This window comes from Xiphophorus hellerii, chromosome 5, assembly GCF_003331165.1.
Source record: "Xiphophorus hellerii strain 12219 chromosome 5, Xiphophorus_hellerii-4.1, whole genome shotgun sequence".
Taxonomy (NCBI): domain Eukaryota; kingdom Metazoa; phylum Chordata; class Actinopteri; order Cyprinodontiformes; family Poeciliidae; genus Xiphophorus; species Xiphophorus hellerii.
The window spans coordinates 30,390,831-30,417,902 of record NC_045676.1 but is presented as its reverse complement, the minus strand read 5'-3'; the positions used below and the strand labels follow the sequence as shown (position 1 = coordinate 30,417,902).

Genomic DNA, 27,072 nt, shown 5'->3' with positions numbered 1-27,072 from the left:
GTTCAGTCAAAATGAACAAAACGTTTAAATTCCATGATGTGAGGAAAGAAAAACAGAAGGAATACAGAGGAGGCGGAATACTTTCCAGCCTCCTGTAGACTCAGCTGTTTCCTCCACCTCTTAGTTAGCTTTTAGCTTTAGTATGTTAGCATGTGAGAAACTGTACAGTAGAGAACATAGATCTGTTGTTATATCACTTTAATTTCTTCCCTGGGAGAATTTATCATGTAAAGCAGGTGTCTGGTTTCTATTTGGATATTTTAAGACATTTACATGAACAGAAAACAGCGACCTCAGCAAGAACAGCACATTGAAAAGATCACCACAATGGTCAGGAAGTGTTTTAGAATGACAGTGTGTCCGGCCCATTGTAGATGGGGAAAAAATGGAGGAGTACATTTCTACAAAAAAAAAATCAGCATTTTTTAGATTAATACCAAACAATTTTCAGGAGGAAAAAAAAAGGACATTTGAGTTTCAAAAGTTGAAAAACTTTTGAGATTATTCTCAGAAATGTTCTACTGAAAAATGTAGGACAAACTCAAAAATATCCTTGTTTTTTCTAGAAAAGTTTTGAGATTTCTGAATTTTTTGGTGGAAATCTACTCTTTTTTTCATGTACAATGGTCCTAATACGCTGTCATAGTTCTCTAGTCTTTCACTGTTGTTGCTTCACTTTCTGATAGAGGCAAATATCTGGAGGCAGTCTTTTGGCTTTAATAGCTTATTTATTTTAAATGTAACCCTCAGGATGGAGCCACTGAGACTCCAGCAGAGAAAGAGAATCCTCAGCCTGTCCAATCACCCAGTAGTTTACCAGAATACTCTCCCAGTGTCTCCGGTAAATCTGCTCTTCTCTGTCATCTTGAAAACTTTGTACTGTTTCCTCCAGCAGTCAGGATGTTTAACATGTTCGTCTTTCCACAGAGGGGCTGGAGGAGAGCAACATGACTGTAAGTATCTCTACGTTTTCAGCTCCGTTTCTTCCTTTCTGTTTCTCCTCCATCCTCAGATTTGACCCCATCCTGACCTTTCGTCTCCAGTGGTCGCTGTAGTCAGGCTTGTGTCCTCACCTTTCCTCTCTTTCTGTCCCTTTTGCTTCGTATACATGTGTGTTTTTTTTGTGTTGGTGTGCTTGTTGGTTGGGTCTGGTCAGATTGAGACCCCCATGTTGAACTTGGCTAAACGTGTTAATCACTGGGTCTGGGACCCCAATGAGGAGCGTAAGCGCTTGGAAAGCTGGCAGCAGGAGCAGGAGCGCCTCCTACAGGTACTGCAGCGTGAGGTTGTATATCTGGAGAGAAGCGATGTTCTGGATGGATCTGTCAAAACTCATATTGGACTTTTAGTTGGGCTTTTTTCTAGGGTGCAGTGATTGTAATTTTTGAAACTCGGAAAGTTCCAAGTTATTTCTAGAAAATTTCTGAGATTCATGTCTAAATTTCTTAGTTTTTTCTTGCAAATTTTCAACTTTTAAAGCCAAGACATTTCCTTGTTCATTCTAGAAAATGTATGAGCTTAATCTCAATATTTCTGAGTTATTTTTTGCAAATTTTCAACTTTTGGTGTTCAAAGATGTACAGTTCTTTTTCTAGAAAATTTGAGGTTTTTGGCAGAAATTTACTCCTGTTTTTATCTATCCACAATGGCTCATTGTACAACATATATATCACGACATAAAACAAATCACTATTTTTGTCCGTCTTTAATGTTCCCATGCGCTCGATATAAATTTCAGCTAACGCTACTTTGTCACTGAATCGTTTGGGTTCTTCTTGTCGAAGATGTCATTTGGGTTTTTTGGGGGGCGGGGTTCTTGTTCTTTTGAACTTATTTTTCTCTCTTTTTAGTCAGATATATCTTGTTTTGTATTATCTGAGGTTAGTCGCTACAGTTGCGCAAACATTAGCTGTTAACACCTCAGCCTCTCTCTGCGTCAAGCTAACTTTGCGTGGTTCTATTCCAAATTCACGGAGCAACTTTTACTATCATTGGCTGTTTATCTTTTCTGTGTATTGAAAGTCCCTTTCATATTGCCAACTTCTTAAAATAATGGCCATGTCAATAACTTAGGTCATTATTTTAGGAGTAGTTCTTGTATTCCATAAGTGAGCCAGTGTCAGATGAGAGATTTTTGGGCCTTGTACGAAAACCAAACATTCACATTGAAAACTAATCGAATCTTTTCAGTTCAGTTTTTAATTGAAAAATGCATCGATGTTGTTTGTTGGATCATTACTGCATCCTAGAAAAGCAGCTGTTTATATATTGGAAATCTTAAACTTACCATGATGTGTATGTCCATGACAAATGGACCAGAACTGTATGTCTGTGTGATACATTTGTGTGTGTGTGAGTGAGTGTTCGCCTTTGATGATTATCATTGAACATAAACTGTGTCTGTCATCAGGAACAATACCAGAAAGAACAAGAGAAGCTGAAGAAAGAGTGGGAGAAAGCCCAGCTGGAGGTGGAGGAGGAGGAGAGGAAGCACAATGAAGAGGTGGGAGCACATGGATGGAGACGCTGGAAGCAAAAATCATTTTCTTCTTGGTCGGTTTATCCTAGATTTTCCTCTTTCTGTTCTCCGTCCGGGTTATTCGACCAGGAAAGACGAATTTTAGAAGAGACCGTGGCCCCTCTCAGTCCCTCAGCCTCAGTGCAGAGGCAGCTGGAGCGCATGGCCACAGCGCCTTTTTCTGCCGAGGAAAACAACAACGCCGCAGTCAGAGGAAACGTGTCTCTGCAGCAGAACGGACAGAAAATCCACACAGGAAGTGAGGATCAGCACGCATCGAAGCTTCATTTTTTCCAGGGTGAGAATAAAGCACACGTGCTCAGCACTATGTCCAAGTTTTTGTGTGAACCGCAGTGAATGGGAGACGTTATGCTGTGTGTTTCTGCTAGATCCTGGATGTGATGAACAGCTCCCACAGAAACAGGAAATGTGGAAGACGTCATCTCTGGACCGCAGCCCTCAGACCAACCAGATGCAAAATGTCAAAAGGTGAACGTAAACATGATAAATGCAGAGTTTAATAGTGTTTGCCTCAAGTCACGGTAAAAATTAAGTGCACCCCTCTCTGAATTTATTACAGTATTTTTACATATGAGAATATAATAATATTTATCAGGTTCTAAAATAATTAACATGTAGTGAACAATGTAAATAGTTTCCCTGTTGTTGCCATGTAGCCATACTAAGAAATCTATGTGAAAAAACATGAGTTCAGACCATGATTTAATATCTTGTAGAGCCTTCTTTAGCAGCAACAACTCTTAGTATTATGTTACTGGTTAATGGATTACTTTCATTTATTATCCTTAAAAGCAGAGCAGATATCCTGAAATCTTTAAAGAAGATCTATGAAATACATTCAGACCTAAACATGCACAGAAAATACAAGAAGCTCGTATTTGATGACTGAACTTGGTGGTTCACAGCCATCAAAGACTGAATGTGACTAAACTTCCTGCATCCCAAATGTAATTCAGATCAGAATCACATGATGCTGTAGCAGGTAACCAGGACGTCTCCCCTTCAGCACCTCAGCCTCCGTCTCCCAGCAGGTAAATAATGTTCACACACCGACGCATGAAGACGTCCAGGCGTCAGCAGGTCACGCCCGCCGTTTTCTTCCTGTGTTTGTTTCAGGTGTGTCAGTGGGAAGCGACTTTGTTCGGGCTGCTCCAAACCTCTGGGAAGAGGAGCTGCTATGATCATTGACACTCTGGGCCTGTTTTTCCACATGCAGTGTTTTAAGGTCTGTTTCATACCACTGTTCTCTGCAGGTCCAAATGGACAGCGGTAGAGATAGAGAGGGTGATTGGATAAAGCCTAAATTTGCTCCTAAAAACTACATTTTGAAGAGCTTGAAAGCCTTTACCACTAGTCAACAGATACAGTCTGGACGCTTTGCTTCTAGAACTGAAATGGGATTTAGCCTCACAGGAAAAATGTTTGTCTTGGTCATCCAAGACTCCTAAAAAGAAGATGAAAAATAAAAAATATCTAATTTTTCAGTGTGGCGTATGCAAAGGGCAACTGGGTGACGCTACAGCAGGGACCGACGTCAGGATTCGGAACGGACTGCTGAGCTGTTATGAGTGCTACATCGCATCTCGAGGTGGGAAAACATTCACATTGATCAAAAAAAACACACACTGGTTTCAGCACTTTGACTTTTGCTCTCGGAGGGAAAAAAAAATCACTTTGAAAATGTATTAACAATATAGTAAAGTATAATAAAATCCAGTAGCTGTATATGTGCTTGATGAGACGCAGCACTCAGCCTTCATCATTTGACTAAATGTTGCCATCGCACTATAAGAGAAGAATCATTTAAAATGTGTGGTTAGATCACAGAAAACAAACAATTTAACTTTAAAATGAATAAATGCAGTCTCATTTGACAGCCTCCTTATAAGTTTGATAACAAACTGAAAATCTAATATTTAGATGAAATGTATGAGGCTGGAATAAAAATTGTTGCTTCAACAGCAGCTGAATTGTAAACTTGTTTTTTTCTCCTTTGAGTTTTGAAAAGAAATAGATTTCTACTTTCAGATTTTTTGGCAAACTCTTCCTTAAAAGTTTTTTTTTTTTTTAGGTTTTATTGTTTCAAATACTTCTTGAATTGTCAGATGCGCCCTCTAGAGGCACAACTGGAAACACATGATGTCATGTTTTTCAATCCATTCAGATTTGAAATTTACATCCTCTTGCTGCAGACAACACTACAGAAACAAAACTTCTGCTTTTTCCCCCCTTTTTTTATGCAGGCAGAGGTCAGCCCACTCCTCTATAAGAACCACGTGATTAACTGGAACTACAACACTGGAGGCGCTGACGGGATAAACTCCAGTTCTGTAACCATGAGTGTGGCTGTTTGGGAAAAGCCTGGAAGCTCTGGAATATTCTGTTTTTACTCTGAATTGCACAAACAACAGACTCTTTTGCTTTGTTTTATTTTTAAACTGGACTGAACCTCTTGACAACATACTTTTGATGTACTTCTTAACTGTACACATGTAAACGCCTGTTTTAATGTGACTGGCATTGATGTATTCATGGGGGGAAACAAACACATTTCGAGGTTTGTACATCTATGCCTGAACTTTCCTTCGTTACACGCTGAACATTAAACCCTTAAGCTGAACATTAAATGTTGGCCCCTTAAATCCTGCTTTTGGACTCATGCGACTCCATTATTTCCAAATGCGATGCAAGGTGATTCAAATTGAATAACCTAAAGTAGCTTGATGATTGTAATGCCTTACTCCTAACTTTTAACACATGATTTTGGTTTTGTGTTTACAGTTTTGCATGATAAAAACATATATAAGTTATTGTGGTGTTTTCTCGGAAGGACAGTGAGCCTTTAATTTTATTTTGACACCATTCTAATCATTTTAATGTTTTACAATCCTTTTTAACTTACAGAAACTGTTCTTCAAGTTTCATTTTACAAAAATGGCTCTGCATGTTATTGATGAATAATTACTCAAAGTAGTTTCCCGTTTTTGATGTTTTGGCTTTACTTTCTTCTCAGACTGCATCTGAATCAGTGCCTTACGTAATGAATGCAATAGTGAGGTGTTGTACACTCAGTTTGACCTTTGGGTCTAGGCACAATGTGTGTGAGTGGGTGCATGCCTGATATAGAAGTGTTGTGTATGTGATTTGATTCGAAGTACAGTTATATACCAGCAAATAATGTCTGAAGAACCACTACTTCCCCAAATAACCCACTCTCTGCTTAGTGACATGAAGTTAATTATTTCCTGGTGAATCAAAATGTCCTGAAACCTCTTCTATTTTGTCTAAGCGCTGCCTCTCCACAGATTTATTCTTTCCTCTGTCTCAGCTTGGTGTAAACACCTCACAGCCATGTTGGCCCTCAGTGCAGCAAAGCTCTGATTGTCTTTTATAACAAGTGTATGTTTATCAATAAAACAGTTTAATCTGGTGTGTTTTTGTCTACTTTCCTTCTTTTTATTGGACCTAAAGTAGTGACTTTACAGTAGTTTTGTAGAGAAGTGAAAAAGGATAATAATGCAGTAAAATAAGTTTTCACTTGCTTTCATGTTGGCTTTCACGTCCTCTGACTGAGGGCAACCTGCCACTATGTTGTACTTAATTGGGATTATAATATATGTGTGTGTGTGTGTGTGTTCTTACACCCTTGGTTGCTGGTGCCTATGTCCAGCGAGACATTTCAGGCAAGAGTCGGGGTACACCCTGTACAGATCGCCAGTCCATCACTGGGCAACACAGAGACAGACAGGACAAAGAAACAGCAGCGGTTGCTGAAAATGTTTTTTTTTAGTTTGGGTTTAAAGATGGCGGATTGAATGATGTTTTCCTATTAAATAAATATTATTTAAATATTATTTAAACACGCACACACTAACACCTAAGGAGATTTTAGAGAAACCAATTAATAGGATATGGATGTACTGTATGTATAGTAGTAGTTAGTAGTGTTTGTTTTTTTTGAGTCATGTAGCCCTACTCCTTACCTGTTGGTGGCGGTAATGCTCTTCCCACCGCCAATAAAAATCAGGAAGAACGCACAGATGTGTGTTTTTGGTCTGTTCTATGATCTTTAACATACTCTTAGGTTCATGGAGTCAGCGAGACCTGCTCCTCATGCAGTAAGTAACCTGTCGTTTTACGGTCACTGGTTGCCATGTTAACGGCTAGCTGCAGTCAGATATCCTTAGAGCTCGTTAGCTAGTTCGACCTGTCAGTTGTAAACAGGGTGAATTTTAGGCTCGTTTAGGCAGTAAGTTTTCATTAACTCTTTATGTTTTCAGGACGGACAGTCTGGAAGAACCCACAAATATAAATATAACCCGCTTTCTTTGTCGTTTATCTGTCATTTCCGGGTAATTTTTAAGGCTAATGTCGAGTTTAAATGTTACTAGTGCCTATAAATCAGATTCTACAATATCAGTTTGAATAAGTTCCGTCTTACTCAGACATCCAGTGATATATTTCCCTTTAATACTAATTATTAGAGCGTTAAACTAACAAAAACCTCAACTTCAGTTTCTCGGAAAAATGTCCATCCAAGTGTTCAAATCAGAAATGTCAGTCGACTGGAAAGATTGTTAGTTAGCAGTATATGGACTTAATACCAGATTGGGGCTTCTTTAGTATTAATTAATGCAAGGTATAGTTTTATAATTATTGTGAAGTAAAGCTAGAATCAGGAGGAGATTAATAAAACATGAGCTGTTCGCACAGCCAGAAGTAAAGATTGATCAAAATAACTCCCAGAGTCTGGAGGAAGATGTACAGAATCAAAGAAGTTTATACATTCTGGGGTTGGTTGGGAAGCCATGCCATTTTCTCAGTCAGAAGTGCCCACACCGGCTTTAATGACCATGATGTCAGTGTTTGATTGGCCAGGTCACTCACCAGTCCTCAGTCTACAGATGTGTAGATAAGGAGGAAGATCAGAGACACCAGAACCAACAATGCAGACAATCTGAAGGCCGTAGTTAAAGGAGCGGTATTTTGTAGGCACAATCAAGTGACTGTTAGTTCCAATGGTTATAAAAATGCTAAATATATCAAACATGACTTAAAATAAATTGTGACTTTGCAATTTAGCGCATTGAAATTGGACTGTTGGCTTTTTAAGAAACTCCTGCTCTTTGTGACATTCCACCTTCAGTATATCATCCCATCACACACTTCGTAATTCATTTGATTTGTTATTTATGTTGTTTTATTTGTTTCTTTTGGATCTTTAAAATAATGTTCATTAGAATTGAAATTATATCGATTTTTGAGTGGGTGTATTTGCATTTGTTATGCCTTTACCACTACACTACCTGAAAATGGTCTCAGAACAACAATATTATCGTTTATCGCAATAACTTCTGGGCCTATTTATCGTCCAGCAAAATGTGTTATTGTGACAAGCCGATTCGTGGTGTAGTTGTGGAGTGGGTATTAAATTAAATGTATGGAGGCCACTAATCTTGAACAAAGCCGTCCGGGATTTGATTCTCAACCTTGTGACTGCTTGACTTCTTCCTTCACTCTCCATTTCTTGCGTGCACGCTGAAAAATAAAGCCCACGAGTTCCCCCAAAAACCTTTAAAAAAAGAGAAAAAAAGCATTTTTGTCTTGACCAAGATGGCGTCCTCCTCCAGCAGGCAGGCTCGTCAGCAGACATGACGCAGAGCACAGAGGAGGACTCTCTGGTGGACGGACCGCTGATCTCCGCTGATGCCCTCCAGTCTGCCATGAGGAGAGAGTTTCAGTCTGTGCCAATAACCTGTCCTGCTGGCTTCCTGTCTCTAATGCACGTACGTTGTGCGCACTTTTATTACCTTTCTGTTATTATAGTTTGTGTTTTACGTCGCCGTTACAACATTCCTCAACTTAAACCAGTTTCTGCGTCTGTTCTCTTGGTGTCCTCAGGTTGTGTACGTGGTGCTGTCATTGTGTGTGGGCGTGTTGTGCGTGCTGAAGTTCGGCCAGGAGGAGGAGTGCTCGCGTATTTTGGGCAGCGTGCAGGGCGACAGCGTCATCGTGTTCGGGAAGGTGTTCCTGTGGGTGCTGATGCTGCTGCTCACTGTCTGGACGCACCACCACCACAGCCGCGTCCGCAGCCGGGGATACCTGAGCTTCTACAGACGGACACAGAGGCTCAAGCAGCTGCCGCTCCTCATACATTCAACAGGTGGGACGGCACACAGCTGTGTTTTCATTACAGATGTGAGCAAATCTTTGTCTATGATGTGCTGATGTCGAAAAAAAGCACTATTTTGCTATCGCAGTGACTACGATAAATAAGAAACTGAATTAAAATTACACGTGAATAAGCTTGTTCTTGAAATAAGTCATGAGAAATCATGACCGTGAGAGATGTAAAACAGCTAAATAAGATATATTTATAACTTAGCCATGGCGCTAGCGCTCATCATCTATCAGCCAATCAGAAGGGACGTCTAATAGTAACATCCCGCTGTTGATCACTTGACTAGTGTGGTGTGAAAAAAGTGTTTCCATTGCAGTTGTACCAAATACTGTACATCTTTTTCCATACAGGTGGAAAACCATCCTGGCGCAAAATCTTTTTATCGAGTTTATTGAGTTGTTGAAATTTGCGTGTTGGCATTGAGTTTATTTTTGTAATTTCAAGATGCACAATTTTATGGCTAATGGAAACGCAGATGCCGCTTTCACACTAATTAAGACGTTTCCTTTTTTTTTTTTTTCTTTTACAATACAACCACGATGTCACATAAAATTGGGAAGTGTAATAAAAATGATGCAAGATGTAAAATAAATAAATAAAATCTAAACTCCATCCGTCCATCCATTTTCTTAGGGGGCTGCTGGTGCCTATCTCCAGCTGTCAATGGGCGAGAGGCGGGGTCACCCTGGACTGGTCGCCAGTGCATCGCAATATTTATAATTTTCTGTAAAGGGTACATTTCTCCACAAGATGGCAGTAAAGCGCTCGTGTTTCTCTGTGTGCCAGGTAATGTTCTGCTGCTGCTGCTCCTGGCTCTGAGGTTACCGCAGACGATCCACGTCTCTGTGATGCTCAGCATTCTGGGTGTTGAAGTTCTGGTGGCCGTGCCATGCCTCCTTTACTACACAGGTAAACTCTAACCGCTTACCTGATGCTTAATGTAGATCACAGGACTCTGATGTTGAGATTGATACTCAGCTTTTTGGCAAGAAGACAAACTATGGTGAACACTGCAAATTTACCAATTAGAAAATCATATACTCAAGGTTTTTACATCTGAAGCAGAACATGAGAGATGCATCCCTCCACCACATCTTTAAGTTTCCATCGATTCTGTAAAAGGAATCATGTCTTTGTGGCTGTGGATAAAGATCCACTTTGAAGCTGGTTAGTTCTAAGGTTTTATGTGCTGGTTCCTGGTGAGTTTAGGAGTTCTCTCAGATCTGAATGGATCAGAGAAAAACTCCAAATAAGAGGGGGAAACAAAAGCCAAATTTCTAAAGAAAGTTCAAATAAATGAAAAATGTCTCCTTGAATACAAAGAAATAATGTTAACTCAAGACTTTTGCTTTCTCTTGCACGTTTTTTATTTCGGAAATAAAAAAGTCTGTATTCACATCTTTAAAAACGACAACAAAAAAACACAAATTTTGATACCACAGCCTTTATCATAGAGTGGTACCTTCTAATGATTATTATGTCGTCTTGTTGAGTGTTATAATAACTGATTCATTCAGAGACAGGTTGGCCTCTTCTGGCTCTCCTTCATATAAACCCAACCATATGGTACTTGTGTACAGTAGCATTAGTTTATAATCATGATTCATCAGAAATAATAACTACATAGAAGGATAAATAATTGTAAAAATGCTCAAGTATATTTAATGTAAATTGGAGGGTGAAGAGTGAGAAGTTGTGTTTTCATCGACCATATAATTTGGTAATTTGATATTAAGAAAATAATTTCACACAATGGAAACAGCAATTTCCATAATAAGTTTTGGCACTAGGGCGAAATGTTTCTTCTTCTTATTATTATTATTTTTTAATCCATATCAAACTTTGTTTAGTTTGCAAAAACACAATGGAAACACTTTTTTCACATCTCATTAGTCATAGGCACAAACCACGAAGAAGACGACAGGATGATGGTGCAGCATTTTTATCATTGACTTATCATGTGTACAAACTTATTCACATGTGATTCTAATTGCGTTTCTTATTTAATTGAAACACCACACATGTAAAATGTTGTTCTTTCATCATTAGCGGAATATAGACAAAGTTTTGCGCACATTTGTGGAAATGCATCTACAAACATTTCCTCGCAGCAGACAATGATTGGATTCTGGAAAAATGCTGCTTTGGGTTCTTATTACGTCTGTATATGAAGTTTACACCATAACGGTGTTTCTGTTCCAAGTTGTAACCTGCTATTTTTGTTAATTGATTCTAAAATGAAGGTATTTGTCTGCATTTTACATGCCGCAGATGGCTCCTTGTTGTACTTGAGGTCGCGTATGAAAAGACTAACACAAGAAAATGATCAGCTCCCTTTACAGAGACACACAAAGCAGATTACATTAGGCCCAATCACACACACGCGCGCGCACCCCCACACACACTCGCACACACTAACCCCCCACTCTATCTGAGCATGTTTGCATCACAATACCCGCCCTGCCTTTCTAAGACTCAGCAGCATGACAATCAGCCATTCAGCTCCGGGTCCATCCTTTGCTTCTATCGCAAACACCCAGCAAAGTTTTCAGGATTATTCCCCAACCCATCCAGTTGTCTTTTCTGTTTTTGTCTCCACTAGAAATCTAAAACGGGTTAGTTATGTTTAGTTAGCTTCACTGCAAAAGCACAACTCTTACCCAGTACTTTAGTCCAGTTTCTAGTGCAAATGGTACACCTGATATAAGTCATTTACAAGTAACTTTTCAGTAAGATATAGGAGCTTGTTTTAAGCTAATAACTCCTTCATATGATGAAAAATACTAGCTCCATTGTCAGAATATTTGACTTAGAACATGACATTTTCCCCATGTTATAAGTGAAACAGTCTGTCATTGGAGCATCCTCAGCAAATCAGAACTGGCAGAATTACAGCACTTAAAATGACAAACATTTACAGAAAAGTTTCTGCAAAAAAATTTCTTAATTATTCATCTAGAACAGGGGTGTCAAACTCCAGTCCTCAACGGCCGCTGTCCTGCAGTTTTTTTATTTGCCACAGGTACAAAACACTGGAATGAAATGGCTTAATGACCTCCTTCTTGTGTAGATCAGTTCTCCAGAGCCTTAATGATCTAATTATTCTGTTCAGGTGTGGTGCAGCAGAGGCACATCTAAAGGTTGCAGGGCAGTGGCCCTCCAGGACTGGAGTTTGATACCAACTTCAGTCCTGGAGTTGGTCTAGAAGTTGGATTTATTTTTGTTTTTTCAACAAAAATAAATCCAACTTTATTGGATCTAGAAGTTGGATTTATTTTTGTTTTTTAAAGTTTGTATTAAACCTTTCAGAGGAAGTTGGTATCCCTAAGCCTGCTAGCAGACGGCTTCTAGCCGTTTTTGTCTGTTGGTGTAGCCCAGTGGTGTCCAAAGTCGGTCCTGGAGGGCCGGCATCCTGCACGTTTTAGTTCTCTCCCTGGTGGTACCAACAACCTTTAGGTCTTCTAACGAGCCATCATTTGAGGCAGGTGCGTTAAACCAGGGAGAGAACTAAAACATGCAGGCTGCCGGCCCTCCAGGACCGACTTTGGACACCCCTGGTGTAGCCTCTGAAGCAGAGGACATGGATCCCCCCTCAGCCTGAAAGCTCAGTGAGCTCCTGGCCCCGCCCACCATTCACACACACTCCCCGGAGATTTAAAAGAAAAAGGCAGAGTGCTCTGCTATGACTCATCAGCATTTTTAATTAGTTTTCTTAAAAAAGGGAATTTTATTGCCGCTCTTTGTTGTTCACTAGTTGATTCACGAGACAGTTACTAGAATCAAACCAAGCGTTTTTAAAAGCGTCCTGAAATGACTGAGCGTATTCCAAGCCTGAAGCAAGGTGGCAACACTGAACTTCAGTGGTCCAGCAGCCAGGTCCAGACACTTTTCTACTTGATGGCCGATGAGAAACAACAGCACCTCGTTATTTAGGCCGTCTCATCGTGACGACCGAACCCACATTGAGGTGGTTGTAATGGTAGATGACCTGAGTCAGGTCAGGTAGAACCGAGCACTAACGGAAAAAATTGGTGCTAGTCGTATTGGCTAATGTGGGCAGCCATGTTTGATTGATCAGAGCTCTGTGGGATGTTTAAAGCTGCAGTATGTAACTTTTACAAAAACCTGTTTTCTCCATATTGGTTAAAATGATCACCATCTTATGACAGTTTAATATGAAACTGATCATCTGTGAAAAGATCGATCTACTCCACCTCCCTGTGTTTTTCTGTCTGAAGAAATTAACTGCACACGATCAAAAACAACCAGTCAGGATGAGGAAGAGGGGCTTAGTGCTGTTAATCAACCTTGTGTACGCGTTGCTACGTGTGCTAATGGTGGAGAAACAACTAACATTACAGAAAAACTGTATATCTGTCGTAATCTGTGACTATGCTAACTAGGCTTATCATTCAGGGGCAGGGTTTGAGCAGCGCTTACACAAGGGCGAGTGATGGCACTAAAACCTTCCTCCAAGTTGTGATTGGTCGTTTCTGAGCAACTTATTTGTTCAGATGACAGCAGAACCCTAAGGAAAGGCAGACGCTCAATTTTTATTTTATTTATTTTTTTATTCACAGATTATCTGTCTCATACTTTCACGACGTAGTGAAAATATAACATAAGTATAATATGAAAAAAAAAAAACATACATTCTTATATAAGTTACATACTGCTGATCTTTGTTCATAATATCCTCTAAGGCAGTGGTCCCCAAACCCCGGGCAATTGGTACCGGGCCGCGCAAGAAATAATTAAATATTTCCGTGTTATGTATTGAGTCTGGAGGGTCTTTTATTTTGAAAATCCTTTAACCGGATTCTGTCGGTTACGTCTTGCGCGGCAACATTGAGCCCACAAACAGCATAGGTTTCCGTCTCCTCCCTACACCTCCCACCCCCACCCCCGGTCCTCCCGACCCGAGCGCACACTTAACCGGTCCCCGGTACTAAAAAGGTTGGGGACCACTGCTCTAAGGCCTTCCTGGAACAGCTGTATTCATATGGAAATGAAATGTCATGCAGCCGTTTGCAATTTAATGAAATGGCTGCACTGCGTGTTACTTTCAATTAACGTTACAATTACAATACCTGTTGAAAAGCCATTAAAATGTGTATGTTAGAGGCTGTCACATGAAAAGAGTCTCAAGAGATATTTAAAGTTAAATTTAAACATCTTATGTTAATAATTTAACATAAAGTTTAAAGTAACCCCGTCCGATGGGCTGATCAGCATTAGAACGATTCAGGATTTGCAGGTGACACCTCACCTTTCAGCTTTTCTTTTGGCCGTGTAATGGGGAAACTGCTGCTGAAGATGGTGGAGCAGAGGATGTTGCTATCGAAGAGTCTGGATTGAAAGGAAATCCATATTAAAGGTTTGTTTGGCCGCTGAAGGGCGCAGATGCCCGGGGGAGATACCGGCCGGCCACAGAGGGAAGATAAGAGGCACGAGGATTTAATTTAGCCAAAGGGGAGCGCTGTCCCCCCCCACAACCCACCCAGGTATTGTCCCTGTGTTTACAGGGCAGCTGATCTAGTCTGGTGTTCCTCTGGGGTATGTGTTTGTGTTTGACAGTCACATTCCAACTGAGATCAGGCCGGTCCAGCATGGTCAAACCATGCAACGCTTCCTGGTAGCTCACGCTGACGCCAGTAGATGGCTCCTAGATGGACGCCTGCAGCTATGGAGTCCACACAGGAAGGCCTCGTTCAGCGGCTCTTTGAAATGCGGGCTGATTGTTTGAGCTCCTCTGTATGTTTCTGCCTCTCATTTTAACATGAATGCACTCTGCTCTATAGAGCTGCGTGCACATCAAAGCCTTCAAAGGACTCCACTTAGAACACATCCTTCTGTTCTGCCAGCGCCGGAGTTAATGCGAGCCCCGCAGGGCGCATGGCACCAGCAAGGATGCTGATACCTGCAGCATAACCCTACATAGTTGATGCATTTCTTCTTGGCATAAAGACATTCTGGTAATTTTTTAAGGGGGCAGTATTGTGTGTTTTCCAGACACAGAGTATCATTTTATGGTACAATCAAGTAACTATTTTAAACTCAGTTGTTATAAAAATGTTGTGTATATTAAATATTACTTTAAAAGAAATTTGCCTTTGTAATGTAACACCTTGAAATTGGACCTCTGTCTCTTTAAAAACTAAGCCTTCAGGAAGTCATCTTAACATGGCTCCTCTATTAACCCTTTAACAAAATTTTTACCAGCGTTTCACTCAGAAGTAGCTTAAATAATGAGACGTCCAGTTTCACCAGGTGTTTGCTAATTGCTGCTGGCTAGTCTGAAGGAGCTGAGTAGCGGAGGAGTTGACGGGGAGGGCTGCTCTGTGAGGCAAAAGCTCTTAAACTGCAGCTCTGAGTTAGCAAACACCTGGTGGAACTGTTCATCTGCTGAGCTCATTATAGGAGTTACTTCCCAATGAGACGCTGGTAAAAACATGGTTAAAGGGTCAATAGAAGAGCCATGTTTTGATGACTTCCTGGAGGTGGAGTTTCAGACAGAGCAGGAAGTTTTATAGCGACAGAGGCCCAATTTCAAGGCATTTTTTAAAGTCATATTTGATATGCATAGCACTTTCATAACTACTTGATTGTGCTATAAAATGGCTCTGCGTGGCTGGAAAATACAAGATTTCTCAAACATGCATGAAAGAATCAAAGCAAAACTCCAGGTATGGTTTAGATGAGGGGATAATATAATACAAATCTCCAAAAAGTCCATTTTACATCATATTTCTCCTTTAACGTTTCAGTTACAGTCAACCTGTTGTTGATCTATTATATCTGCGGGTTTTCTGAGGTTTGAAAATGAGAATAGTGGATTAATCGGAAAACAAGCAAAGAGTCTGAACTGATTCAATATCCTCAGAGGCTCAGAGAGAAAACCACGTCTGAATGTCCAGCGTGTCAAACCTGGAAGCAGACGGCCACACTGGGATTCTCTCCGTAACAAAATCCCAGACCCCACACTCCTCCACCACAACGCTCCTGTGATTCCCGTTTATTTCCGCCCAGCAGCCCTGGAAGTACTCCGACTCCTTTGTCTCCTGTTTAAACTCGTGTGGTGCCGTTAGCTGTTAGCACTTCTGCAGCTTCACTGTTATCACCTGGAAATGTGCACTTCCAGGTGGGTGACAGAGGCTTCAGATGAGAGCAGTCTGACTGCGTCTCACCACGTGAGAGTCTCTTGACAGGAAGGCGTGAAATGTGCCACCTCCTCCACACCGCCTGCTACAGCTAGCCGCCTGTCACTCTGCGTTTGCCTTTCTGGGTTTAAATCTACTGTGACAGTGTTTATGTTATAGATAGACTGCATTGTTAGTCTACTCAAGGCATTAGTGTAGAAATGAAAGCTGTGAAAAATACACAGTTTTTAAATAATCGGCTGTTTGGATTTTGGAGGAGAGGAAAGGCGGCGGCATTGAAACGCTGTGAAGGTTCTCTGTTTAATAATATCCAGGCTACGAGCTGCAGAAAGCTTTAATGAAAGCTCAGGATTGATACTAGGAGGTGTGAAGTTTAGCTCCCATAATAATTGAAACAGTTGTGACGTTTATTATGAGTCACTAGTTGGATTTCCTTTACAGAGGCACACAAAACATTGTCGATATTCTGCTAATGTAAAAAAAAAAAAACACGTTCACAATTTAAATTACATGTTAATAAAGTTTGTTCACACAGTCAGTCATTTAAAAACCTTCCGCACCATAATCCTCCAACCACTTCCTGTTGTCTTCTTCTTTGTGGTTTTTGCCAGTGACAACATCCGGTTGTGGATCATGTGACTCATGTGATGCAAAAAAAAAAAAAATTCCATTGCAGTTTTGCTTTGCATAATAAGCCAATTTCGATTCAATCACAAAAAACAACAACAATAATCCTTCGTTTTTATCGAAAAATTTGTTTTTTTTTAAATTGCTGTGTTTCCATTAAACAAATTTATTTTCAAGCTGTCAAATCCATATGGTCGATGGAAACACAGCTACAGACGGTGGTTAGCTCTGATTTACTGCGCAGAACATCAGTACTGAACATGTCATCGGTTTCTGTTGAGATGATTTCCACACCAGATGTCACTACCAACCCAGTTAACACACACATACAGTGTGTTATGAATGAAACTGCACAGAGAACCTGCTTATTGAGGTGAATTATACGCTTTGTAGAAAGCCTTATTTCATCGTCTGAGCTCCACGGTCTCCGGTCTGGAGGAACTACGGCGCGCTGCTCAGAGAGGTTTTAGTACGTTCTTTCACACCAGCTGTCTCCACATCTTCTTCTGCACAATTCCTCACCAGTCATTCTTTTCCCTTTAGGATTGACTGGGACAGTTTAGCAGCTTGGTTTTCTTTCTCCTAAACCAGCCGAGACGATCCTTGGCTGCGTGTGTTTGGAGTCGTCTTGCTTTAAAAAACACACCCATTCAAATTCTTATCGGGACTGTTTCAGTAAAATTCACTATTTATTCTCCATTTCTATGAAGCATGAAGGGACAATGTGATGCTCCCACCTTCAAATGGTAAGCTCGAATTACTTTAGAGCTTAAAATAATTATTATTATAATAAGAATTACTTTAAAAATATTTTATTTTCACTAAAAAAAATTTTTTTTTAGTGAAAATATCTTTGTACAGTTTAAATAAGACAAAACTAACTTAAAAGTAATTTCTTTTTGTCCACATGTAGGAGTTAATTTTAAGTCAATAATTCCTTAATTTCGATGAAAAGGTGCCAGTTCCACCGGCAAACCATTTCAATTACAACAAGATATTTTTCCCATTTTACAAGTAAAATAATCTGCCAGTGGAACTGGTACTTTTTCATCAACATTAAGGAATTATTGACTTAAAACAAACTCCAATATCTTGCTGAAAAGTTTATTTTGAATATTTAAAACGTCTCCCAGTTAAAGTATGAAATGTTCATTAGAGTTTAAGGTTTTTGTGATCTTTGAGAATGTGTTGTAGCATTATTATTCCATTACATCTAAATAACGTGAAAATGATCTCAAAACGGCAGTATTGTAGGGACAACTAGTCGCTCAGTGAAGTTGTTTTGGTGACATTCCTACTGGCAGGAGTCGGGAATGCTCTCTAAGCATGGACAGGTTTCAGCTGGCGTCTCATCTTTCTTTACATTTTTGTATCTTCTTCATGTGTTTTCTGTCTCATCCCTCTCTGTTACACATCATTTATGAGCTAATTTGTATTTCGTTTCATAAAGTGTTCTCTGACTTTAAGGTCAACTGCATTATCCATCCTTCCTCCCGCCGTGTTCTCTACCTAATCTCTTCTCAGCATTCTTTCTCTCCGTCATATACTTGCTTACTGCAGCTTCATTTACGCACACACACACACCCACACACACACACACCCACACACACACACACACATAGATTTAGGACCTCATTATGCAGGAATGTGGAGTATTTCTTTATATTGTGTGGATGCTCTGAAGCTGAACTGTTCAGGTAAAGATAGGGTTCTGTTTCCTCTGGCTAATCACTCTGGAGTCTTATCCCGCCGGCCTTCCTCACGTCATCCACACCTCTTCGTGTTCTTATCTCGGTTCCCGGCAACGCCGCCGTGTGTTTGTGCTGTGGTTGTTCCCACATCTCGCCCCAAGTGTTAAGGTGGACTCTCAGGGTGTCAGAATTGGAGGCTGGGGAGCGGAGGACGACGACTCCTGAGCGTAGGATGGAACGGTTCACGTGAGACTGGAAAAATGGAAAAACAGTAAAGAGACAAACGGGAGGCGTTTCACACCCAGCTGGAAGCCTCTCATTAGCCGCCTTTCCATCACAAATGTGTGCAAATCTTTGTCTAGGTTCCGCTAATGTCGAAAGAAACGCATTTGCGGTGTTTCTATTAAATAAGCAATGATTAAAATTAAAATCACACGTGAATAAGTTAAGAAACTTTCCACACAGTCATCCTTCTGCCACTTCCTGTCGTCTTCTTCATCTTTTCCCCAGTAGCATCATCATCTGACTGTTTCCATGGCACTTTTGTGAATTCTGTTTTCTCAATTCTGTTGTCAATGGAAGCACAGCTATTAATGTTCTTCATTTACTCAGATTACAACCTGAAGCCTCTAAATGTGTCGCTGTGTGTGTCTTTTTTATAGTCAAGGTAATGCAGTTCAACAGACAGCGAGCTGCACCAGACGTGAGCCAAGAGGAGCATTCACACACCTACAGCGTCACAAGCCTGCCGACCGAGACCGGCTTCAGGTACACCACACACACACACACACACACACGCCCACCCCCACCGCAAAATCAGGTCATTTAACTGAGGGGGATTTTCATTCAGCAAGTTCAGCTTTAGCTTTTGTTGTAACTAAATAACAACAACAAAAAAACTAAAACTGAAATTGGTTGGCGTTTGAGAAGACGGAGCAAAAGAAGTGACCGAGGAGCACTTTCTATGATTGAGACAAGTCAAAACACACTCACACCACAAGGTCAGGTCATTTTATAAATATAAAGACAGCAGCTGAAATAACAGAAAATAATGCAAGTTGCAGAGTTGTAGGAGAAGAAAGTAGCAGGTTGAGGGAAAAGTGGTCAGTTTGTCCTACAGCCGCTTTAGCCTGCAGCAGCATAACTCCAGAGATGGATCAATCGGGGACAGGGTTCTGTGGTGGCGGAGGGGTTAAGTACAACCCACATATGGAGGCCTTAGTCTTTGATGCAGCTGTCGCAGGTTCGATTCCCAGGCTGGTGACCTCTGCCACATGTCTTCCCACTTCTCTCATTACCCACTTTTATGTCAATTCACTATCACATAAAGGCCACTACAGCCAATAAAACCTTTTTTTTTTTAAAAATAAATAAAAAAAAGAGAGATAGATCAGGATAAGCTAACTCCTCAGAATGAGGCAGTGCCATGTTGACACTAAAGCTTCCTCTTTCACCATGACGACAACCCAAAGCATTCACTCAGATCAGAAAATGAACATCTGCAGTTTCCCTTAAGAAGATTTGGATTTTAAATCTTAATGAGAATCTGTGTCCTGTAAGAAAATTTAACTCCATCAGTGTTAGTTTAATCTATCACAGTTTCATTCATACAAATAAGCTTAAGTTTTAACATGGGAATGTAAAATATGAATTCTGCAAAAGGAGCTTAAATATGATATTTCTGTGACCAGTAGGAGAAATGCGACCTCCAGATGCGTCTTTACTGTCATATGTTGCACAAGCATTTATTGCATCTTCTGACCTGCTGACCCCCACAGAGAGGGAATCCACTGGATCGGTCATTCATTACAGTCACATTGGTTTAGGTTTAGTGGCCTGTTGTTTTGTCATCAAATCTTTTATACTTTTATAACAAATAAAACATGGCAAAGATTTACAGGGCCAGTGTTTTTACATAAGTCATTTTACTTATTGTGTAAAATGAACTTTTTTTTTAGATTTAAATCATGTTATGCTCCATCATAAAATAAATCATTCCTGGAGTGTTGCTTTGATTCTTTCATGCATGTTTGAGAAACCTTTTAATCTCCCATGGCAACAATTCAGCTGTGCAAAATGCCTGGGTGGACCTAGCTCCGCCTTTGAGGACAAAGCTCCTCCTCAGAGCTGCAGTTTGAAATCTCCTGAGCTTCCGACTCACTCAGCTCCTTCAGACTAGCCGGCGGCAATTAGCAAACACCTGGTGAAGCTGCACATCTGCTGAGCTCTTCATAGGAGCTGCTTCTCAGCGAAACACCAGTTAAAACTTTGTTAAAGGGTTAATAGAGGAGCCATGTTGTGATGCCTTCCTGAAGGTGGAGTTCCAGAAAGAGCAGGAGTTTCTTAAAGAGGCAGAGGCCCAATCTCAAGCCTTTAAATTGCCAAGTCAAATTTATTTCAAATTATATTTGATATATTCAGCATTTTGTAGAGCAACTGCAGGTAGCACACTTGATTGTGCTATAAAATTATTCTATGTGCCTAGAAAATACATAATACTGCCCCTTTAAATTTAAAAGTTCATACAAACACAACTAAATTCCATGTTCTTAGTTGGAAACAAGAAAATGCTAAAGTTGACAGATGTGTGTACAGAAAAAAAGTGTTCTTAGCATCTGCTAACTCCCACCAAACTTAAGCCTGGTTTACAGATCGACTGAAGGATGAAGGTGGTGGATTTGGATTTAAATCCATCATAAAATAAATCATTTATGAGTAGAAAAATGAGTAGAAAAGCAGCTACAGTCCAAAGAAAGAAAAAAAAAAAAACAGGCAGGTGTTTTGATAACTGAATCTCTGCATGTCCTGCCTGTGTCTCAGAGGCTTGTCCGGTCTGGAGGAGGTGGTGGAGAAGCAGGCCGACCTCATAGAGTACCTGAAACAGCACAACACGTTACTGAGCAAGAGGCTGCTCAACCTCACCGCTCAGCACTGAGCTCACCCTGCTGATGAAAACCTCCAGCTCTCAGGAGGAAGATCGCTCCACCGCTCTGAGAGGAGATCTGAAGCAATAAAGTGGAGCAAACACACCTGTTCACACACACTGAGCCGGCCGGCTCCACCGCCGAGGCCTCCGCACCTGAGATGGACTGATAACGCAGGAGGAGGAGGAGGAGGAGGAGGAAGATGGAAGGTGAAGGGAGGAGATGGAGTCGTGGGTCACAGATCTGAGGTGACGGAGGTTTTTATCTCTGCTCTACAAGCTTCACTGACCTCTGACCTCCAGTCTGTTCCTCTGAAAGCAACAGAGCAGTAAGAGCATCTGCACAAAGGACAGAGAGGTTATCATCTACCTGGGTCAACATGCACTGTTTATCGATCGCATTACTTTTCTGACATGTTTTGTTGTTAATTCTGTGAATCAATAAAATCTTTGATTTTTCTTACTTCCTTTCGTCTTAACTTGAACTTTAGATCAGCTGCAGCGGCAACAGCAGGACTATTGTGCTTCATATGTTCAGTTTAATGCCATGGTAACAGGGAGGCCGTCACTATCTGCGTCTCCATTGAAACAGGGACAATTTGTAATGGACACATTCTTCACATTTTTCACTTAACCTCTTAAAAACTACAAATATTTAAATTCTGTTTTTTAATAAGAAAATAAAAGTCTGATTTCCTAAAATACAATAACAGCATTCCTTGGTGTACTTGATCATTTCTAACAAAGCATGCACCTGCTAAAAATATATTTTTTAATATGAACATGAGATTTTTAAAATTTTATTTTATTTTATTTTTTACAGAATTAGAATCTGGTGAGGCTAAAAATATTCCACTTAAGGACTTCTGGGTAAAATACTTTTACATATTTCTTTTTGATCTGAAATGTAAAATGTATTTTATGGTTGTTTTTTTTACTCCAGTCAACCATTATTTCAAAAATTGATTCATGGTGATTAATCCAACTGATTCAGCCGTATTTTAACGCAGATCTCAGGCGGGACAATCTGTCCACAGGTCCACTGTGGATCACGAACTCCACAAGTCCAACTGTAACAGGTGGTGGTGGCAGCATCATGCTGAGGGGATGCTCGTCTTCAGCAGTGACAGAGGTTCGCCTCCCAACAGACATAAACTCACAGCCAGAACTGCAATGGAGCCGACTGTATCAGACCTTATCACTGTCTTGAAATGGCCTAGTCAAAGTTCAAACTTGATTCCAATTGAGAATCCGTGGAAAGACTAGAAAGTTGTTCTTTCCAGATGTTCACCATCTAACCTGACTTGAGTTCTTTTATTTTTTTTTTTTGAAGGAAGAATGGGCAAGGTAAAAACAATAGAACTGCACATTCATTTTATTAAACGGGTGGAAAAGTTTCTCAGTCAGCAGCTGAAGTGCATACATAGATACATACATTCTAAACAGATTTGTTCAGTCTCTTTGGTCTGCAGCGTTTCTGCTAAACGCTGAACATTCTTCATGATAAATCTTCCCTCTCCTGGTTATGAAATGTGACTCCAGGATGAAGCTCCACGTCTCTGAAGTCACACCTGTGAGCGCCGCGCCGCTGTCAGCTTTTATGGTTTAAACTCTTGTCCTGAATGAACAGTTTTTCATCTCGAGTCTCTAGGAGAGGCTGACTTTGAAGTTCTCCCTTTGGCGGTGCATCATGGCCGTCTCTGAGTGGCGTTTCATGGATTTTTCTCCTCCACCTCCTGCGTCTGTCTGTCTTGTCTGATCCATCCACGCCGCCGAGGATCACAAACAGCCGCGCTCCTCTGAAGAGTTTCCTCGGCCTGGGATGGAAAAAAACACTTTCTTTAATGTCCTGCTGAGACGACGTCAGAGTAAATGAGCAGGAATCGCCTCTCTTGCATTAAAGCATTTCTCTCCATCATTAGCTGGATTTATGCCTCAACCTTTTCCTCCACGCTCCCTTGTTCTGCGTGAACCCACTGCTGCTGATCACAGCCACCCTGCTAACTGCCTGGCCTGTAACCCAGCTTTGCTCCATGCAGCTTCACTGCAAAAACACAAAATCTTACCAAGTATTTTTAATCTAGTTTCTAGTTCAACTCTCTTAGCACCTCTGCAATAAGACAAAACTGACTCACAAGTACATTTTCAGCAAGATATAGGAGCTTGTTTTAAGTCTCAATATTAATGAAAAAGCATTTGTTCCTTTGGCAGATTATTTCACTTAGAACATACGTGAATCTGACAAAGGCACAAATATTTTCTTCATCAATATTAAGAAAATACCGACTTAAAATAAGCCCGTATTTATTGCTGAAAAGTTCCCCGCGAGTCAGTTTTGTCTTATGATATTTGCACCATAAACTCGACCAAAATGACGCAGCTGCTTCACAGAAACACGGCTCACCTCAGGGGAACGGGACTCTGGAGTGAAGAGGCATGCAGCGTCTGTGTGGACAGTGGTGTCTGTGGTATTTTCTCCTCAGGTTCAGAAAGTCTGAAACAGACAAGACTGTATTTAAAATACACCAACACAAGAGACATGGACGAGCGTTAGCTGCTGGTTATGGCTGTTCAGACATTTAATCCTGCAAATAATCTGGAGGCTGTCCAGTAGGGTTTCATGATTTTTTTTTTACACCTCACTGCTGTTTTAAGGACGCAAAGAAAAGTTCTTTTAAAATTCATTATAAATATTATAGGTACAATTTTATTTTAACCCTCCAGCAGTCTTAGCACGGCACTCGGCTCTTTTCTCCCCTGGTTATGAAATTTTGTTTTAGAAATATAATAAATTTCTATAAATAGCACCATATGCTACTCTATATGTAGCATATTTATAGAAGCGTTTTCCCCACGCTTCCCAAGTGCTATGGTGTGTTCCATCAGACCGTCAGTTCCCAAAACCACACACACACACACACACAAAAAGAAAATAATAAAAAATTGCAGACACGCATACTGGGTAAGTTCTACCCCACCTCACCGCGCACAGGATAAAAAGCTTGTGGGGCCCAATGGACCCCGTCTCTTAACAGGGTTAAATGAACGCCATTTTGAATTTCTGTCCTCGCCATTTTTATTCCCTAAAAGTCAGTTTTAGCAAGCAAAGTAGTTTTTTCCCACCATTATTTTCTGAGCATATGTATGTCAAGAATTGGCAGCAACATTGATTGTTTATTTATTTTGTGCAAACATTCTTGTAAATAATTTTTTTTTACCTGTTACTTTACTCTAACAACTTGGAAGTTGAAAATGTGTGAGTTTTAATTGTAATTATTCTTGCAAAGTTGCTTTTACCGGTACTTAAATTGCAGGAACATTTTGGCTAATGACGTAATTTTACCCTTTTTTTTTTAAAAAAAATAAATAAATAAACAAAATTATGCTTCAATGCTTAACCTTTATGTCAAACATTACCCCACTGTCTGGAAGGAATTTTAACAAAATGCAAGATTTTTCATGGAAACTAAAATTACTTTAATTTAAACAAATAAAATTAAATGGTTTTCAGTGGAACTAAAATGCTATAGGGCGACAAAAATGCCCTAAATTCAGTCAAATAAAACTTACAAATTTGTATGCTGTTTGCATCAACACAGCCAAACTAATGGAACAACTTCTTTAAAAATGTCCAAGGATACTTATCGATTTCCTGTGGTCAGGTTATAAATGGAACTACGCCATAAACTTGATCCCTCGTGAACACTTGCGACTGTTTTACTGCGCCGAGTCGTTTAGCAGCAGCTGGGCAGCGGGAGAGAAAGAGACCAAACACGTGATTATTTCTGAACGTCCCCAATAAATCCTCTCTGGGCCCGTGGTTCAGAGGCCGCTGGAGGCCGAGCCCAGGAAGAAGGAGGTCCACTGCTGGATGACTTTATGACCCCCACCTCCACCAGCGGCAGCTGCCTCCCTCCAGAAGAAGCGCCTGAAGCCCGGCGTCCACACCTGGCCCTGCTGCGGAATCTGCATGGCGATTAACAAAAGCCCGCCGCAGCGCCGGAGGCTGCAGACCGGGTCGCCCTCGTGGCTGCTGTGCGACCGCCGGCGGCCATCTCCACCCTTCAGCCATCATCATCATCATCGTCATCATCGTCATCAAATGAACCCCCGACCGCCACCTCACCCCCTAAACTGCCAACCAGAGCTGGTGGTCTTGAAATTTACCGCAGAAACAAATTAATTCAGAAATTCCTATTTTATTTTTTAGTGCGTTCGCAAAAATAGTTAGGAGGACCGTTAAACCTGTAGAACATATGTGACCCTCTGAGATGGATTAACAGGCTAAAAACAGTCTTAATTTGCAGAGGGCTGGGGGGGGGTCCAAAAAAACAAAACCGTTTTTTGTTTTTTTCAACAAAAAAAAAACAACGAAGATTTCAAGATTTCACTGATCGCAAACTATTTAAAAAAATCAAAAGTTACAGAGCAGACTGACCAAGTGTGGAACAGAATTTAAACTAATTTGGTTTCGACCAGCTAACGGCGCAGTAGCCCGTTATTGAACAGCCAAGTCCATGCTAACTTTAGCCTCCCGCTAACAGAAATGGAATAATAATTTTTGGCAGAAAATTAAACGTCTATCGGTATGTTTTATTAATTATCTGTTCAGAAACTGTATTATTGTTATTATTGATATTGTTATAAAATTCAGCTAGGTATTTTTCACTGGTTAATGTCTTTAAGCTTAAAACTGCTATTTGAGTTGCTGTGGTGCAGTTTCAACACTTTGTTTAGCTTTTGTTTAGTAATGTTTAGCTAAAAGGCACAATCTTTATTGGGGGAGGTATTAATCATTTGTTTTCTCAAATCAGTTTTTACATTTACATCATTCTCAAATTTGACATCTTTAAACTTAATGTAAACCAAACTGTTTGCTTTTGAGGGTCTAGCAAAGTGGTTGAGTAAATGTTACAGTGAGCCGGGTAGTTTAGGGTTAGGTTTAAGGGTGGGGTATGGGTTAGGTGAGGTCAGGGGTCGCTGTGTAGAGTCTTACCTGGTCTGACTGAAAACACGGGAGCCACCAACGCTGTGATCAGCACCAACAAGTACAGCAAGTTGAAGACCTTCATGGCTGAGCCGCCGCTGTGAAAATGTTCCAAAAGTTTGGAAACTTTCTCTGGTTCTGGTTCTGGTGCTGGATGGACTGATGATGCTCCGTCTTCTTGCCCTCCCCCAACTTGTTTCTAGTCCAGCAAACAGAGAGAAGCCATCAACTGTGAGCCCGTCCTTCCTAGAACTTGTCAGCAGCTCCCAGTAGGATCTGTGGGTCCAGCCAGTGTGAGGTTGTCTCAAAGTGACCAAGGTAACATATCCCCCCCCTTCTGTTTTATATAGCCCTTCAGAGGGAGGGGTACACCCTGACAACACCCCCTCTCCAGAGCCCCTCCTCTCTCTCTACGTTTGACTCACACACTCCCTCTCCAGCACACACTCTCAGGCGCTGCACATATTGACCCCACATGTAGAGAGTAATTCCAATGCCAGGAAGCCCCCCTGGTTCCCTCGGTCCACACAGGCTGCTGCTGCGTTTTGCATCTTGACTGATTGATTTGTTCAAGGAGAGCGGAAGAGGAAGGCAGAGAGGATTTATCACCGCCGCCATTTGAGAGGCTGGAGCTGAGAGTAGCAGGTCTTTCGTGAACCAGATCCCTGCGGTCGTCCCCTGCCCCCGCATTAATGAGGAACCACATCTGGGGTTGGGTGTTGCTCTTTGACCGGGGCGGGGAGCGAGGGGGGCAGTTAGAGGGGGCTGTTGGCCTTTTGCATCCAACGTTTAGGAGCCTGACTGAATGAAAATCAGAGATCTTTTGGACAAGCCAATTAGCCGACTAAGACTTACTGTCTGTCTGTCTGATGTCTCCGACCGTCTGCTGGCTGGACACTGAATCAGAATCCTCTTTGTTGTCACTGTTGCAATAAGGACTTTGGTACTTCTCATTAGCAGCATG

At 40.9% G+C, this 27,072-nt stretch overlaps 3 protein-coding genes across 8 annotated transcripts in view; 2 read left to right on the top strand and 1 right to left on the bottom strand.

Annotated features, from left to right (window-relative positions):
* Nucleotides 1-5,969, top strand: part of LOC116719867 (LIM and calponin homology domains-containing protein 1-like) — a 36,712-nt gene extending 30,743 nt beyond the window's left edge. For 4 of the 5 annotated variants that reach the window (XM_032562621.1, XM_032562623.1, XM_032562624.1 and 1 more), the window contains 10 exons: nt 751-841; nt 928-953; nt 1,157-1,270; nt 2,411-2,503; nt 2,609-2,816; nt 2,908-3,007; nt 3,496-3,570; nt 3,656-3,764; nt 4,025-4,127; nt 4,783-5,969. In XM_032562621.1, the coding sequence (XP_032418512.1) occupies nt 751-841; nt 928-953; nt 1,157-1,270; nt 2,411-2,503; nt 2,609-2,816; nt 2,908-3,007; nt 3,496-3,570; nt 3,656-3,764; nt 4,025-4,127; nt 4,783-4,808 (945 nt within the window). In that variant the 3' untranslated portion in view covers nt 4,809-5,969. The remainder of the gene's footprint in view (nt 1-750; nt 842-927; nt 954-1,156; nt 1,271-2,410; nt 2,504-2,608; nt 2,817-2,907; nt 3,008-3,495; nt 3,571-3,655; nt 3,765-4,024; nt 4,128-4,782) is intronic. The other variant, XM_032562622.1, reaches the window with a different exon arrangement.
* Nucleotides 5,970-6,538: 569 nt separating this feature from the next.
* On the top strand, nt 6,539-21,589 carry tmem192 (transmembrane protein 192). 2 transcript variants are annotated; one of them, XM_032563904.1, is made up of 6 exons: nt 6,539-6,657; nt 8,173-8,325; nt 8,441-8,702; nt 9,507-9,629; nt 18,861-18,966; nt 21,019-21,589. In XM_032563904.1, the coding sequence occupies exons 1-6, from the start codon at nt 6,628-6,630 to the stop codon at nt 21,131-21,133; spliced, it is 789 nt and encodes a 262-aa protein (XP_032419795.1). In that variant the 5' UTR covers nt 6,539-6,627; the 3' UTR covers nt 21,134-21,589. The 2 variants fall into 2 exon arrangements, with proteins under 2 accessions (XP_032419795.1, XP_032419794.1); XM_032563903.1 differs by having other exon boundaries at nt 8,170-8,325.
* Nucleotides 21,590-22,480: 891 nt separating this feature from the next.
* apela (apelin receptor early endogenous ligand) lies at nt 22,481-26,506 on the bottom strand. Its single transcript, XM_032563908.1, has 3 exons — nt 26,118-26,506; nt 23,526-23,615; nt 22,481-22,938 (listed from the first exon to the last, which is right to left on the bottom strand). The coding sequence occupies exons 1-2, from the start codon at nt 26,191-26,193 to the stop codon at nt 23,527-23,529; spliced, it is 165 nt and encodes a 54-aa protein (XP_032419799.1). The 5' UTR covers nt 26,194-26,506; the 3' UTR covers nt 22,481-22,938; nt 23,526.
* Between the last annotated feature and the right edge of the window lie 566 nt (nt 26,507-27,072).

Bases quoted from the DNA above. Each gene is read 5' to 3' on its own strand.
- apela (XM_032563908.1), bottom strand. From the start codon at position 26,193: ATGAAGGTCTTCAACTTGCTGTACTTGTTGGTGCTGATCACAGCGTTG. The intron at 23,616-26,117 runs GTAAGACTCTAC...TGTCTGTTTCAG, and splicing joins CGTGTTTTCAGTCAGACCAG to ACTTTCTGAACCTGAGGAGA.
- tmem192 (XM_032563903.1), top strand. From the start codon at position 6,628: ATGGAGTCAGCGAGACCTGCTCCTCATGCA. The intron at 6,658-8,169 runs GTAAGTAACCTG...GTCCTCCTCCAG, and splicing joins CGAGACCTGCTCCTCATGCA to CAGGCAGGCTCGTCAGCAGA. The intron at 9,630-18,860 runs GTAAACTCTAAC...TCTTTTTTATAG, and splicing joins ATGCCTCCTTTACTACACAG to TCAAGGTAATGCAGTTCAAC.